Genomic DNA, 16,720 nt, shown 5'->3' on the forward strand with positions numbered 1-16,720 from the left:
AAATTCAGGCCTGAAGCAGTGAGGGAAACCTGCAACTCCACCATTTAATTTCAGGCTCCGGGTGCTGGTCAGTGTTGCTGCCTCTACCTGGAAAAGACGGCACAAAACCCATGACCTGAGCAGGAAACAAAGCAGAGCGGCGTTGTGGCTGAGTAATAACCTCATGCCTGCCTGCAAACAGGCCTAAGTGCCTTAACTTAATGCATTTCATTATCAAGCTTTGCAAATTGAGCACTCAGCTGAAGTAACGTTTCATTCGTGATAAGTGAGCTTAAATGTTCCACTTGCTCAGGGCTGCTGGTTCAGCAATGGTGGTCTGCAACCTCGAGATTATTCATGGCACTGTGAACTCCTATTGCTTGTTATTTATTAACGCAGGTTATTTATTTATTTATTTTTTTTACACGTACAATTCCTTTATTGCCTTTAGACCAAATAACAGTTGTATTAAGCCATTGTGACTGCCAAATGAAATTGCCGAGAACATTGGAAAAGTGTTGAAGAACAACCGGACTTAGCTTGAGCGGTCAACGAGGGGCTGGACGTGATGGGAGAATAATCGTGTGTGGAATGAACTGGAGCGCGGCCATCCAGTAATCATAGAGTCTGCTTGACAAATCCATCGCCATGACACTAAAGCTGTGAGGATTTCAGTAGTACCTACACTAAAATACAGGAAGGTGTATTAGTGACTGAAGTCCAGCGGTGGAAGCTTCTTTGTTCTGCCGAGCTGGTTAACTTCCCTTCAAACTGGTTTGACATTTTCCCACATCACAAAGTAGAACTTCGCAATGTGACGGTAAGTAGACTTCGAGGGCGTTCCTTCGTAAATGAAGGAATTTAGTGTAAATACTCCGCGTTTATTGCCACACGGTCCAAAATTGGCAGGACAGTCGAGGAGCAAAACAAAGAAGTGGACAGACCCGAAGCGGTCAACGTGCTTCCACTTCCATACCTGTCTGGGTCAGGAGAATACCTGATTAGAAACAGTTGCCCACAAACAACACAGTGTGCAATCACAAGTAGCCACGGGAGACTTTTCCGCCAAGAGAATTTGCTACAGCGCCCCCTGGAGCACAGGAGGTCATCGTGCAGCTCTGTTCTGCTCTTACATTCTCTTCGAGAACAGCCAACAGAACGCCACCGAAACACAACATCCTGCTGGCAGAATTCTGTGTCTCCATGCAGCGCTGGCCTTCATGTTGATTTCTGCCTCGTTCGAAACTTTGAGTAGATTAGCAATTAGGGATTATAGGCAGGTCAGTCAAGATCTCAGCCATCACCGCACACTATAAGGGCTGCGCTAGAGGCGAGAGGGACCGTGGAAAGAGCATGGCGCTCTGAGGGAATTCTATCCATCAGCTCTGCTGGAAGGAGGAGGATTACAAGCAGACTCCTTTGTGCCGAAAACCCACTGCGCACGCAGTCAAACATCAGACACCGCAGCGGTGCTGCAAACAAACCTGTGTGTAAATGTCATGCTGGAGGTAAATCCACACAGCAGGCAAAATGGCAGCAACTTCAACACAAAACCATGTGGTATATTTAACTTGAGGCTCCCGTTCCTCTTGGAGTATGGACCGTAAAGGGCCGAAGAGTGCGCCTTCGTCATAGCAGAGAATTAAGACAGCTGCTTGCAAATAGGAGCAGATATGGGGGGCTGCCCCTCCCATGCTGTTTATGACTCATTTCCACTTGTACTGCCCCCATCCCCCACTGGAAGATGCAACAATACCACATTTCAAAGGCAACAATGCAGCATTTCAAACCTTCCCGCGTACCATACCACTTGAAGGCATTCTTTAACGTCGGATTTGCGGTCAGTACAATTGTATGGACTGTGGAGCATTTACAGCTGAAGAAAATAAAAACGACGTGAGAAATTAAAAGTTTTATTTTTTAAAATCCATCCACAACACAATGGCATACTACTAACTACTAGACTGGAATTGAACAAGCGGCCTCATAACGTATAATGCTAAAGTTACATCCATTATATCAGAACTGCCCATTTGGGAGAAACGTACAAGAAACATGTTAATGTGGTAAAGCGCATGCTGTGAATAGTGCATAGGACTGGTTAATGCTTAATTCATGCTGTGCAAAAGCTAGAAGCAGTTTTGTAATGTTTTCGGTAATACTGAAAGCCATTTTATCGACAGCTCAGATGGAGATTTATTCGACTCTGCATGAGAAATGGTGTCATAAGTTTAAGGGATCTGCTATAGACGCAGCGAGTGGCTGTGAGCAACTGATGTGCAAAGTGATTATAGTAATCTCATATCAGAGATCACAATTGGCTGTGTATTATTGTTCAAAGATAAAAGTAAATAACATTAGACACATTAGAGGAACTCTATGAATGTGGAAAAAAAAGACAAACAGCAACAGAGCCTGCTCTGAACCATGTGTCTAATCCCACTAGGAACCTCACTCAAGAACACCCCAAAATTCACATAGAGTACACATAAATTCCATAATATTACTTAAGTCTGCAAAATAAAATCTCTGGTAATTTTCAGATGATCTTTAATATTCCAAAATCAAGGTCTTTATTATTAAAATGGTGTGAAGATTGCAAAAGAGAAACTAACTTGCTTTTACCTTCATCCATCTATAGTGTAAATTGTACAACTCGGCAGATAGAAATAAACACATTCCAAATAAGGTTCCTTCTGCTGTGGTGTTTTTGCTACATACTTTCAGACAACCATGGTTAAAAATTTAAGGCCAGCAGAATGGAATCTGGATCATTTGTGAAACTTGTTATTATGAAATGCAGTCTATGCACAAACCAGAGTAAATCCCACAAACAGATGCTAATTTAGCACATCTTCTTTCATGCCCAGGGAGGAACAGATGTTCTCTTGGGACTTACAGGGTAAATGTCAAAAACAGCTGTACGCAAAGGTATCAGGCGACTCATGGTCATCCAAGCTCCCCCGCTTTGGATTCCCCTTCAAAAAATCCACTGCTTTGAAAGAGCCAAATACAATAGAGAGCCGACTCCAGTGCATCCTTATCAAATCTGGATATTCACTTTTACATTAATATTCTTTACTGAACCATGTATATTGTGATCTGGAAATCCCAGTCTCACAGTCCTGCTCAACATATCCCTCATTTCAGAGAAGGTGTGAAGAAGTGTTTGCTATGTCCCTACTTCATCCCTACTTCTGCCAGTGGCATCGTGTTATTTGGCTGCCATCACCCAGAGAACTAGAGATGACCGGTGCCCATCAGAGAGGATCCAGATGGCTCCCGGCTCTGTGTCGCAGTACCTTGCACAAATCTGCAAAGTGTTAATTCTCCGGCGATCTCTGTTGACTTCACTGTGCAACTTTTCGCCATTCACCTGAGCCATTGGAAAATGGTGCAGCTAAATTGAGAACTTCAGCTATATTAGAAGAAGAGCAGAAATCCATGCGTATTAGAGCTCACGCAAGCAGACCAGTGCTTGTCTGCCATCAATCCTCATCAAGGTCCAGTCGCCTGACACACGCTTACAGGTGACACGGGGAACGCACCAGTACGCAATCTGATTTCAGTCGTTTGAATGCAGTAAAGGTTTCTGGTATTCGTCTGCAGATAGGATCTATCTGAAAGCGTGCAATTCCATGACCTCCAGGTGTTTAAGGGATGCAGTGTTAAACACATCTCCTGAATCAGCCCTCAAGTATCGGCAAGCCCTCTGAAGACGGTGCAAAGATTCCACAAGTATCCCATGCTAGAAACAGATAATGACACATTAAAGTGGCCTGTAGGATTATTCCTGTACACCAACTATCCCTTGCTAGAATCTGTCAAGAGCCTATAAATGAATGACTTGTGGGAAGAATGAATTGTGCAAGGAGCCTAAAAATAGCGAGCTACATATTGTTCGCTAACCACTGGGATCAATGAATAACATCAGGAGTCTAAGAGTCAATTAATGGTATTGCTTCATAAAGTATTTAGGTTGAAATTCACTATTTAGGAGCAAGTACTTGGAACCAGAATTTCTTCAGCTGACACGCTCACACTTTACAACCCAACACATACTGCATCAAAAGTGAAAAGCCTGAAGCCCACAGCAGATACTGTACAATGAAACACCACAAAAGATGCACAGCAACACCACGGAAGCGCTAGTGCTGAGGCAGGCTTGTTCTGAGCATTCCTATAATCCACAGCGGTTCTCCTCTTGCCTTTAACTCTGAAAAAGCAAAAACTACAGAAACCCTTTTCAAGATAGCTAAATCACAGCTACCTAAAAAATGACCCAGAGAGTGACCTGTAAAGCTGAAATAACAGCAAGCATACTCAGCAGCGAGGGACCTTAAACTAAAAAGAGGTAATAAGGTGAAATCAAAAAAACTGTGGTCGCTGATAACCTTTCGCAGCACAGCGTTTTACTCCACTCAAAAGCGGGAGACGTCAAAATGGCAAACAAAGCAATTCAACGCAGGTGAAAGTAGACACCCTCCATGTAAGGAGTGTTAACCACTTGCCCACTGTTTTTTTCCATGGTTCTGTGCATGTTCGAGGGCAGTGCCATAAGTCCGCTATATTGTTCAAGTGCAACGGTGAGGGCTTAAACACGAGGAGCAGACTTCTGCTCCAAAGAAGCCAACCACAGCAGCTCATGTTAGAAAAGCGAGAGAATACAGCTTGACTGAAAGGAAACCGGAGGAAAATTTTTCACGTAGTACATCCAGATATAATAAATTCCCTCTCACAAAAACCCACATGTGTGTGCACAAATACACATACTTTCACACTTCTCTGCAGCCTTGAGACAGGAACATCATATTTAAAATTGTGCAACACTTATTTTGCCCCAGGAAAAGAGTCACAAAGGCATTAGCACAACACATACTTGAAGCAAAAATGTCAAAACATAATTTGGTGAAACTGCCCACAGTTAATTGGTAAAAATACAGTTATGAAATGGGAAAACATTCCATGCCGTAAATTCACTGACTGTGAGAGCAAATACAAAAATGACGGAACCCACAGAAGCATCGAGGCCAGATTCTAAAGTGAACCAAAAACCCAAGTTTAAAGAAGGATGGAAAGAAAAACTTCAGCATTAGGGAAAAAAAAAAAAAGTGGTGAATTTTTTTTTTCGTAAAATATTTATTTGCATTCATGTTTCTCCAAAGCAACTTCCAACAAAACTCTAAGTAGTGTTATGAGCCCACACACCTTATTCACCAAGGTGACTTACACTGCTAGGTACACTACTTGCAATGGGTCACTTATCCATACAGCAGTGGAACACACTCTCTCTGTCACTCACACACTATGTCTTTGGACAGAGGAAGAAACTAGAGCACCCAGAGAAAACCCACACAGACAGAGTGGGGATTGAACCCCTATCCTTTCGCACCCTCCAGGCCCTGTAAGACAGCAGCGTTACTCACTGTGCCACTGTTCACACATAAAACCCGGGCTGGTCTGTGATGAAGTGGTCATTTCTTTGAGCAATAATTCCATGTAATTTTCTTCAACGCCACAGTGGGAAATGGATGTAGCAGTCTTCAGGGGGTGACTGCTCCTCATAAATGAGCTAAATCCCATTTTCCTCCCAATCCCACTGTGAAATTCCACTGGCTGCAAGCACAAGATGTTCTGCTTAGGGATCACTTGTGAGCTGGATGGTCCTAATATCTGCGGTCACCTTGAAAATTGTTCCCGCTGCAACAAATTTATACAGAACATTGTTCAATACACGATCACATTTTCCCCTCTCAGAGACTAAGCGTTTAGCGTTAAGCTTTTATGTGGTGGACAGCCATCACATGCCAGTGTGTCTCCTGAGCAGCTTTTCCAGGCTAAGGCAGAAGGTTATCCCAACGTGCTCTCTCATGGCCCTCCCATCAGGTCATATAGGAACAGCAGCAGCACATCATGTGTCCCAGAAGGAAAGCTCCTGTGCATGAAATGAACTGGCTTATTTTAAGAACACACTCTCCTCCAAGAGGGAAAACACAAAGCTTGGGGTGAAAATTATATTGACGGGATTAATGGTGAGATGTTTCAAGTGAATTGCTATAATGGCACAGCTCTACTGCACCTACACTTACTTTCTATGATGACTTTGGTTCGGTTATACAGGGTACACATATACACCTATTATTTTCTGAACCCATTACTGAAGGTAGTCTTGCAGACAGAATAGGAACATGTAATGTAAAACTGAACTTGCTTCGCCTTCTTAAATTGCTAAATGTACAGTCTAAAAAGACTTGACTGCACTTTCATTGTGCGCTCAGCGTTACACCTTCAGAAACAGGGACAGAAGCAAAGTCCTCCTGATTTATAATCAGGCCACTGGGTGCAGGCAAAGCACCTCCGCCTGAATCATCACTCTGCTCATTTAAACTTGATGAGGGGAAGAATGTCAGCTCTTCAACAGCTCCATGGCTGCCCTGCTTGTTATAACAGATAACATTGCAGGAGAGGAAGCCAGATGCAACAAATGTGGCACCTGAACTGTTTAAAGACCACCAAATTATGGACGGAGGAACACACTGAAATACTGGTCTGCAATAAGAATTGCATAGACGTTGCATGCATGAACGAGATCCAGTGTCTGGCACAATATGCTTTAAGAGGATCACTTAGCTGACCTCAATGGACATCTCCCACTGTGTCCCCCACCCCCAGCCTGAGCATCCTCTGTCACAGCTGGTTACAGGCTGGCATCTCACCCCATGATGAGATAACCGCCATAGCTGAGGATTACATCACAGTGTGATGAGTCACTGCAATGGGGAGATGTTGCACATGTTGGCCCGCTAATACATATATTTCTATATTCTTCATGTCTAATCTCCAGCAGAGTGCCCCTTGTTCCCTCTGAGCTCCCCCTGGGCCTTCAGTGAGACCCCCTAGGGATCTGCATAATATACACTGCACATCCCAGGGGTATGTAACATGCAAATGCAGCCCTCTATCCACAGTGTTTCTTTACATAAAAAGGCTCAGAGGGACCCTTAAAAACCTGTTTAAAGGCCAGTCCTTGTGATTCCTGCACTTATTTATTTACTGCTTCTGGTATATCCATATTGATTGTGTTCACATATCAGCGTCTGTACTTTTGCAATATTGATGATCTTATATCAACCTGAACAAACCCGTCATTTAGACAGCAACATGAACAATACCTTCTCTCTCAATTCATTAAGATATATGCATTTTTGATCTTAAGGGAGGAGAGTATAAGATTATCTATCCATTTAATTTTCTTTTGCCAATCTCTCTGAGTAATTTCAGACGTCCTCTCCGGACTCTTTCAGGCTGAACGAGGTGCGAATACGTGGCTGGCATTATGAATGTGTGGCGCCAATTGCTGGTGTACTACAGCTTGGCTAGCTGTCAAGCATGCATCAAAACTCAAGTGTGCTACTGTACATCTGCAGCTAAACAGAGCAACACTGTATGCCTTCCCTTGCATAGGCCTTCAGGAGAAACAACCTCACTTATGCAATGACATCACCTGTGACATCACAGCGACAGTCAGCTCTTATAAATATCATTTCGGCGAGGATATGAAAAATCTGTACACTTGAACCTGCCAGTTGTTTGTTTCGAGAGGCAGAAAAATGAGAACTTGGTGGCGTGTCCAATCATCAAAAAGAAAACATCTCTGAGCACTTCCCCATTAACAAACGAAAATACATATTTAAACAGAGCAATCAGAATTTTTAAAAAGCTGAACTCGGAAAGCACCTCTTACTGTTATGCGAATTACCAAAGGAAAAACAAACATTAACAGAGCAGGAACTGTTTTCCCCCTCATATGTACAACGGCTATGTCTGATCCCCCAGATCCATGCTGTCAATTCCCATGGTCTCATCTAGAAATCTGCCAAGAACCACACTGCTTAGGTTTCTCAAACCCTGTGGAAGTCGCCTGCAGACAGAAGCAAGTTTTAAAGAGCGTATGAGTGTAATCAGAAGTCAACATTCTACATCCTCCTTCAAACAATTTTATCTTTGGAAAATGGCCAGGCCGCTGTCGTTACTGCTGCTCCTCCGAAATGGTACGCAATGACTTTTCTATGACTGGCAGCCACACATTAATGAATGAATATATTAAACCGATTCCAAAACTGTTAATATTGCTTTTTGTCAGCAGATGGAAAGCATCGATACAACACCGTTTAATCATATTTTCCCAATCATAACTTTTGTAATGAGTTATAAAGAGAGATAATTTCTGCTAAAGGGCTCGGGCTCAGTTTTAACTGATGTAAATGGACAACTCTGGGTAATTCATAGTGCCAACAGCACTTTAACAATATCCACCTTGAGCTCACGAAAGACCTCTACAATTAATCTTCGGTAATTATGTCTCTATTAATAGCAAAAATTAAAATATACAGTTCTTCTTGTAATTTGTGATTCAGATGACAAGCACCTATAAGACGAAACCTCAAATTTTCAACAGAGCTTGACAATACAATTTCTACATTAGAGAATTTCCATATTTCGGCTTTTCCCGCCTAATTACTCTGCTCTGATTGGACGGGCGGCCGTCGACCTACTTTCTCACACCCCCATCGTGGAAAGACCGCGTCGCCCATCTTTGACCTGGTCGCTTCAACCACTTTTCTGAACGACGAATAAGGATCCGTCCGACTGTTCGGAACAATTTGAAGCCATTAATCCGTGTCTGTGAAGGAAGCGGAGCAGCGGTTCATGGCTCAGGGGTCCTAACATAGATAGGTTCTTTAAAAAGCCCATAGCATAGCTCGGCTTCCTTCCTTCAAACATCTTCTACTTACGGTTTTTAACGTTGCAGTTGTGTTTAATGTCTTAAAACACTGTTTTCTGTTTATTGGACAATTACTATAACAATATCTCTGACCGAGAACCCTATTACTTGAAGGATGAGTTAAAATGAAGAAATAACCATCGTGATCTCGTGATCTTCTCGAAGACAAAGGGGTGCCCTTCCGCGCTGTGGAGATGTCGAGCAGAGTGCGGACAGTCCTCATTTTATCATCGCATCATCACACACACACACACACACACACACACACACACTCATCATCACTCATCACACACCTCGCGCCCTGAGCTGAGGTTGAGCCTTTGGTCCGAATCTGGGTCACCATCATTAACCGTGACTTCTGTGAATGGAATAAATAAACATTAACAGCAGAGCTGCCAAGACAGCGTCGCCCACACACACGCGCGCGCGCGCGCGCGCACACACACACACACACACACACACACACACAATGTCACAACAAAAAACGTGTGCCGGGGGCGGAGCCCTTGTGTTTCTTCGCATATTTGTGACAAAGTGCGCAGGTACATTGCTCCTTTTCCCGATACACAAAGCTCATGTTGCCAAGGTTCAGGTTGTGCAAAAAAAGAAAAAAAAAGGAACTCAGCTGCCTTACGAGCACGTGAATCGTGCCCTAAAACTCAACCTTTCCTGCAGTTACAACTTGAGAGTCACGCTGTTTCTGGTGCGTCAAGGTTGAGATAATTGTATTAAGGAATAATCCGCAGCTCATTTTACAGCCGTTGTTACGGTTACTCCCACCGTTTCAGCTGCAGACTCCGGCGAAACTGCTTTACTTGCTGACAGCTAAACAAGAAGTTTAACACCCCCATCTCTTTAGGAGTCCTCTCTGGCGATGCTGGTGTTGTTGTTGCACATTTCCCGGGGCCGAAGCACACGACATGATTTCTTTAGCCTTATTATATTCTATAATTAGAGCCTTTTTCCTTTTAACTGCGCTACAATCCAACGCGAAACATATTCAACGCTGCCGTCCAGGAGGTGGCTATTAAAACCTAACACGTGTTTGTACACGAGAACGTCGAAAGGTGAGAAGATGTACGATATATGTCATATGGACCATGATAAGTTGGTAACCTCTGAAGGAATGCAAAATCAAGGTATCTAGGTCCAGTGACATTCCCCTGCCATCACCACCAGTCAATCCTGCTAGCCTAAATAATTCAGAGTAACAAACAGCATCTTCAGATGATTTAAAAAAAAAAAAAAAAAAAAAAAAACAGTCGTCATCTAAACAACGGGATCACAACGCAAATAAATGTACAACCCCGGACCGTGCGTGAAAACTTGCCATAAATCTTTGGCAACACATGTTAGAATGAAACATCTCACCTGCGGTGCCGAACAGAAGCCAAGTCCAGATGAATCCATTGGTTTGAATCATTGCCATTTTTTTAGCGATGAGGTGCGTATTTTTATTTTATCTCTTTAGGAGTTATTATTATGTCCCTTGTGCGATGATCACTTTTCAATCAGCGGCTTTTTATTCACTCAGAATTTGCTTTTTTAAATTATTCCTTATTTCTTAATTTGCTGGAGCAGTGCACAACCTCAGAACCTGACCCTTCTAGCGTCTAGCGCCGAGCAGCCACCAAGAAGAAGAAGGCAGTTTGGAGGTGAGTGAGAAGTAACGGGCTCTCGGCGAAAGCAGGCGACACGAGTGAATCCGCTCGGCTGGACGGAGCCTCTCCTGGACGGACCTCCAGCAAGAGCGTTAAATAGCCCCGCAGCTCGATCGATACGCAGCTCCCGGTCGCCGCACTAAACCGCGCACGGTGTCTGTGGAAAACGTGGGCATGGAGTCCTGCAGGAATTGGGATCTGACATCTCGTTGGGTCCCTCCCCAGGATTTGCTCCTGTAAATGTGTCACATGAGCGATTCTTGCGCTCGCCCCACGTCTACGCGCTGCTGCCCGTGTGAGCAGCGAGCGCCCCGCTCCTGCCCGCCATCGGAGCGGAGGCGGTTTCGCCGTGCAAAAGCGTGCGGGGACAAGGGATCGGCGAAGAAATCGATGTTAAATCGAAGACAGCGGATTTTTTTTTTTTTTTTTTCTTTTGGATTTTGCGTGTGACTGGAACAGCTTGACATTGGAGTGTGTCTTTCTTTTTCTTTTGCTCGGCTCGGAACGCAACGCCTTGTGCCTCCACTGACGTTCAGTGAGCCACCTGACATACGACGTTAATCAATTATGAATCCGTGCGACGCGCATACGCGCCTTTTGTCCCCGAACACCCGAGTCCACAACTGCGCAGAGCAAGCCGCGTTTCCCACTGTAACTCTTATTTTAGCGTGAATATCTCAATGATGTTTTTTTGGAAATCCTACCACCCACCACACACAAACAGCCTTTGGCATCTCGACATTAGGTTTGATGGCAATGCGTTTTCTTTACCCAGGAAAATAAATCTGTGCCATAGACTCGTAGAGGGATTGAAAACAAAGCCATGACACACATTATACTGGATACACAACCCTGGCACACATCTTCTTACACTGAACGCAGAAAGCTGACACACACAGTTATAACAAACATACTGTATTGACACACACAGAAATCATGGTGTTAGCACACTGAACACGCAGCCAAAGTCAAGGTGCTTTTCCGTCTGTTTGGTAAGACAGTTAATTTCTAAAAGATCCCCATGATCCGATAGTTGTCAGGATCCTGTTGAGATCTCCTATTGTGTGAAGCAGTCTTCTTACTGCAGCCATTTAGCAAATTAACTTCTTATTTTCATTTATTTATTTAGCTGACACTTTTCTCCTAAGTGACTTGCTGTGATTACATGGTTATTATGATGTAGCGATTTATACAGCGGGGTAATTTTTTGCTAGAGCAGTTCAAAGCAAATACCTTCATCACGGGTACTGCAGCAGGAGGTACAATTCAAACCTGGGACTTTGAAGTGCAACATGTCAACTCTAACCTATATGCTGCCAACTGCCTCTGTTAAAACACACCCTAACATACTGCTGTCAGATGGGCACAAAATATTTCATAATTGAACTGCCCTGCTCTAGTCTTTAACTGGAACAGTGTCCAGAACCAAAAGTTTTAGCAACAACACTGAATGAAATTATATGCAAAAATTAGGTCAGGGGGCAAGTTAAGTTGGCTTTCACATCCATTTTCAAAAGTTGTATGGTGTTTGAAAGAAATCTGTTTCAGAATAAAAACAAGCACATGTAATTCACATGCCTGTCATCATTACTGAAACATGCATGTTGTACAATATACAAAGTAAATATCATCCCTTTCGGTGTCTTCACGGCACTATGGCCAGCTTCTCCATTTAATTTTTCAGCATAGATTTGTTCAATTCCAATTCTAATTGAATAGGCTGCAGTGTTGAAAGGCAGATAAAGGGTCGAGGAATTTCAGGTTATAATAAAGTTGCTGCAGTTACCTCACTATAAATACATTTTTATGGCTTACCTTGACTGTCTCCTTTCCAAAGACCTCAGGTTGAAAAAGATAAAAATTACACCAATGTAAATATTTATTTTTCATTGCTCTTTTCATTTTTAATTCCTGTAATAAATTTTGAAAGATCAAACTACTGTAATATTTACAAAAAGGGCCAAAAGCACAAAATAAGGTTATTCAGAAGATGGCGCCGCATCGAATCAATGCGGTGTAAGGACAAACTGAGTCTCTTAGATCAAACTTTTATTTTTTATTTAGAGCTGCTCTTTTCCTTGATATATGCCACTCTCATACTAAGCAGAGCAGACGTTAAAGGCTGTGAAGTGAGCTGTTGTGGAAGAACTTAGTTGCCTAACTGCTGTTCACAAGAATATATTATTATTGGCAGAAGCCTGGAGCTACTACTTTCTGTACTCCTTATTACTCCCTCGAGAGGGAACCCATCTTCAAATTTAAGTTGCTCGTGTTTAGTTCCAGTCCCAAAAGCTCATCACTATCCAGCTGTATTGTAAGACAAAGCGAGTTCCTTAACCACTATGCAACCTAGAGCCTCTAATACCAGAGTGGATCTTGATACAGCGGAGACACAGGAGGCAGCTTGTTTACTGAGACATTCACAAGCCTACCACAGTTATATTTTTCTGTTGTGTAACATCACATGTAAAATCCATTTGTTGCTATGGTAATATGTACATGGGAGAAAGCTGTACCAGTTCATTTTTAACCTCTTTGAAAAACTGCTTTCAGCTGCTCAATCTAAATGATCCATTTCAGGCTTGCTGCTTAAATGATGCTTAAATAATTAGGATGCAAAAGTTAAATTAAACTTCTTGTATCTATGCCTATTAGCTTGTATTTCCTTCTCTTAAATGCCCTTTAATACTTAAGTATGTACACCACGATATTCCATAAATAGGGGCATCAGGCAGTTGGGTCACGTTACTACACTTACCGTGTTGCACATTTAAACAAGGGCCGTACAATATATATTGTCTTATGTACAGTTAAGTTTCTTTTTTGATTCAGAATAAAGCAGCCTGACTCTATGATAGTCCTCATCTATCTAATGTGCCCTCAAACAAACGGACCTTAGTCCAAGTGAAGGTGCTAGTTTCCCTGTCAGCATGTTTCCACTACATTATTCAGGCTGTAATCTCTCGCTGCAGTGACTTGTAGCATGCAGCCATTTACATGCGCCCCTCTATCATTTCACTCTTTTGTATATGGAAAGATAAGAATTGTGCTTTGGAAACGAATCTCCGAACGGCATGCGTTTCAGCCTCACTGCTTCCACGACGGGCACCAGCATGCACAGTTGCCTCTGAGCCAAAGCAGGCAACTCTAAAAGCATCAAAACCAGAGGCCTCAACAACTCAGAGTCCCCAGGTGGGGGCTACGGCTCGCAGAATTGTTGGGGGGGGGGGCACCGCTCTAAAGTTGTTACCGAATGACGGTCCTTATCTCTGCTTTGCCACAAATCTTTCCCGGTCCCATACCTGCCAACTACACTTAGCCCCCTAGCTACAAGCAAACACCTGCTGGATGAAACACAGCTCAATAAATTGCTTGAGCTTTCATCTTGACCCTGTTCCTCCATTAGGAAAATGTGGAAGGAATCTATTTACTCTGATCCAAATATATTCATGTATTCACGTTAATCTGAACGTGTTCATGAGCTCACTTTGATCTCATTCATATCGAGGCTGTCACACAAAACAGTCAATGTCTGTCTTCAGCATTTGTGTGTATCTATGTGGTATTTAGAGTCACATTTAAACGTAATTAAAGCAATTTCTTGATGAAACTGGGACATTTATGCAGCTAAACACCAGACGAAGAGCTTCTGAACAATGGGCTGTCACACAGGTTTGGTTTTGAACTTGAGGTATGGTTTAATTGTGTTGTTCCTATCAAAAGGAGCTGTCTTCATGCATTTCATCGTGAAACAAATAGGCAAGTTTGTCTCATCATCTGAGGAGAAAATTTCACACCAAAGGCAGGAATCATACACCTTGGTGATGTCATCATCGTGGTCACCTGTGTGTTTAGCAAAGCTTCTGCTTACACTTGCAGTCTTTCCCCTTCCTGTGTTGTCTTCACATGACACTTTCCAAAAAGCTTGGAGATACTATTTTTGTGGCTCACATCACACACTTTGCAAATTAACATTATGAGGGAAAAAATCATGCAAAATGGCTTTATTCATGGTTTTCTTGAATCACCTATATTTCTCTATTAGCAGAGAGAGAATTGTTCAGTGTTTCTATATGAATGCTAGACCATGTACCTCACCAGCCACGTTGATGTGATAGCTCTCAAGCTTCACCATCCTCTGTAATCAGTTCTATTAGGTGTATAACAAAGATCTCATTAGATTATAAGTCTGATAATGTTAATAAAGCAAAGAAATATAGCCTATGGATCAAAAGATAAATCATAACTGATAAGTCTTGTCAAACTCACACACTGAGCCATCTGAGAGTTTACAATAAAAGACAGATAATATGTAAAAGTGCATACATGGACAAACTAGATCTAAACAATCATGGTAGCATTGTTTGAAGCATCTTCAGAACAGAGTGCTCTTTCGTGTGATTACAACAGTATTGCAAAACCGAAAACTAGAACATATAGGAATGTTTTTGTGTGCTTGCATCACAGTGTCAGTCTTCATCACTTAAAAATGAAAGCCTGACCTTGTCCTACCTGTGGTATTTCCATCCCCTCCTGTTTGAATTGTGTGATCAACTCCAGCAACTGTTCAGCCCATCAACCCCTGTTTCTTCAGCCAGTCAGCTGGTTGTGTGATGAACCAATCAGGTCCAGTAGCTATTTGACCCATGAACCCCATTTCTTTGACAATCAGGTGCCTCATGTTCAACCAATCAGTTCCACTAACCTTTCAACCATCAGTTGTTTTCATCAGCCAATAGTGTACAGCATGGTGACTCCTTGAAATTTACAATTCACATTCTGTTGACCCAGCTTTACACTTTTACCACAGTAATGGTACAATAAAGTGGAAAAAGGAGGATGGACCTGAAAAGTTCTTATTTTTCTATGATCACCCAAATCACAGAAACAATACGATATTCATAGGGTAAACAATTATGGCATTTTAAAGAAGAGCAAACGTTTTCACTCTGTAGGAATACTTCTATTGTATTGCCATATCTCCATTGTAGTGGTGTTACTGGATGTTAATTATTGCATATTAGCACATTAATTTCTCCACTCCTGGTGTCTTTGAATGCATTGGGACGTCAGAGTTTGGCTCATCTTGCAAATCTTAACCAATGCTTCTTAAATATGTGCATCCATCTGGCAAACCTGATGCTGGTGCAGACTGTTATGGTCTTGGAAATTAATAAATTATGGGAAAAAAGTGATTTTTTTCCTGAAGCAAGACATCTGCGCAAGATGTATTGCAGTCGAAGGGAGCACCAGAGGGGGGTGGTCTCTCGCTTCAGAACATTGAGAGCCAATTGTTGGGATTCCTCCAAACACATTTTGGGCAACAACCCCATGTGAGAGACAGCAACCAAGCCTGGCTGCGTCTTTGCTGTAAAAGCTCCATCAACAGAATAAGCTCGAAGCCACAGTGGATTGCCTGTGTTGGACTCTCAATCCAAAACCTTACTTCAGTGTTCTCAGCAGACGCTCCTGAGTAATCATGGCTCTGCTGTGTTGGTGCCCAAAGATGTGCTGGATGCAAAATTAAACAGACCCTACTAGAACCTAGAGTGCTATGGTGGAAGAAAGGGCTGTAAAAGGATATCATTTCAATGACAGTGGATGCTAAAGTATATCATTTGAAAAACAAAAACATTTTGCTGTATATCTTTCTCAAGAGCCATGATTCCTAATGAAAAATTTCCTCTAAAACTGGAAGCACAGATCTTATTCTGGTTGTATTAATTTTGCCAGATGTTTGTTCATAATGAATTAATTAAAATTCATATGTATGTTTTCACAATAGTCTGTGCATTAGATTTCACTTGTTCTAAGGAAAAATAAGTGAGAAGTAGATGGGGGAAAAAGGAAAATTCAAAGCATTTACAGGTAGGTCACAGCTCAGTGGGAGTCTGGGATCCAGGACTGAAATACTGATGTGAGGCATTGTCGTGGAAGGTGCATGGAATAGGATGGTACTATCTCAGGGATGAAAGCTCAACACGTTTCACTGAGAGCAGCAGTTCTTTTAGGCTGCAGAGCCCTTAGAGAAAGGTATCATCTTCTAAAAGACTAACAACATAGAATTAGACTTTTTCCTTGTTTTACAATTAAGCAAAATGCTGACTGCATTTCCTCTCATAGGAGCACAGAAGCAGTACATGCCCAGTGTTTCCTAACAAAAGAGCTGTTTGATTGCTGTACACCTCAGGTGCATCAAATTTGTTTTTGCTTGAGGAATCATATCGGCAGAGTTACAATATAGCCTTAAAGGAAACCGAGGAAATGAATCAGATAGACCATGAGATGCCCTGGT

At 42.4% G+C, this 16,720-nt stretch overlaps 1 protein-coding gene across 5 annotated transcripts in view; it reads right to left on the bottom strand.

Annotated features, from left to right (window-relative positions):
- ncam1b (neural cell adhesion molecule 1b) overlaps positions 1–10,766 on the bottom strand; it is an 84,333-nt gene extending 73,567 nt beyond the window's left edge. For 3 of the 5 annotated variants that reach the window (XM_029255494.1, XM_029255495.1, XM_029255493.1), the window contains exon 1: positions 10,136–10,765. In XM_029255494.1, coding sequence (XP_029111327.1) covers positions 10,136–10,193 — 58 coding nt within the window. In that variant the 5' untranslated portion in view covers positions 10,194–10,765. Of the gene's footprint in view, positions 1–10,135 lie in introns of all 5 variants that reach the window. The other 2 variants (XM_029255497.1, XM_029255496.1) reach the window with 2 other exon arrangements.
- Positions 10,767–16,720: the final 5,954 nt, after the last annotated feature.

This window comes from Scleropages formosus, chromosome 10 (assembly GCF_900964775.1).
Source record: "Scleropages formosus chromosome 10, fSclFor1.1, whole genome shotgun sequence".
NCBI classification, from domain to species: Eukaryota; Metazoa; Chordata; class Actinopteri; order Osteoglossiformes; family Osteoglossidae; genus Scleropages; species Scleropages formosus.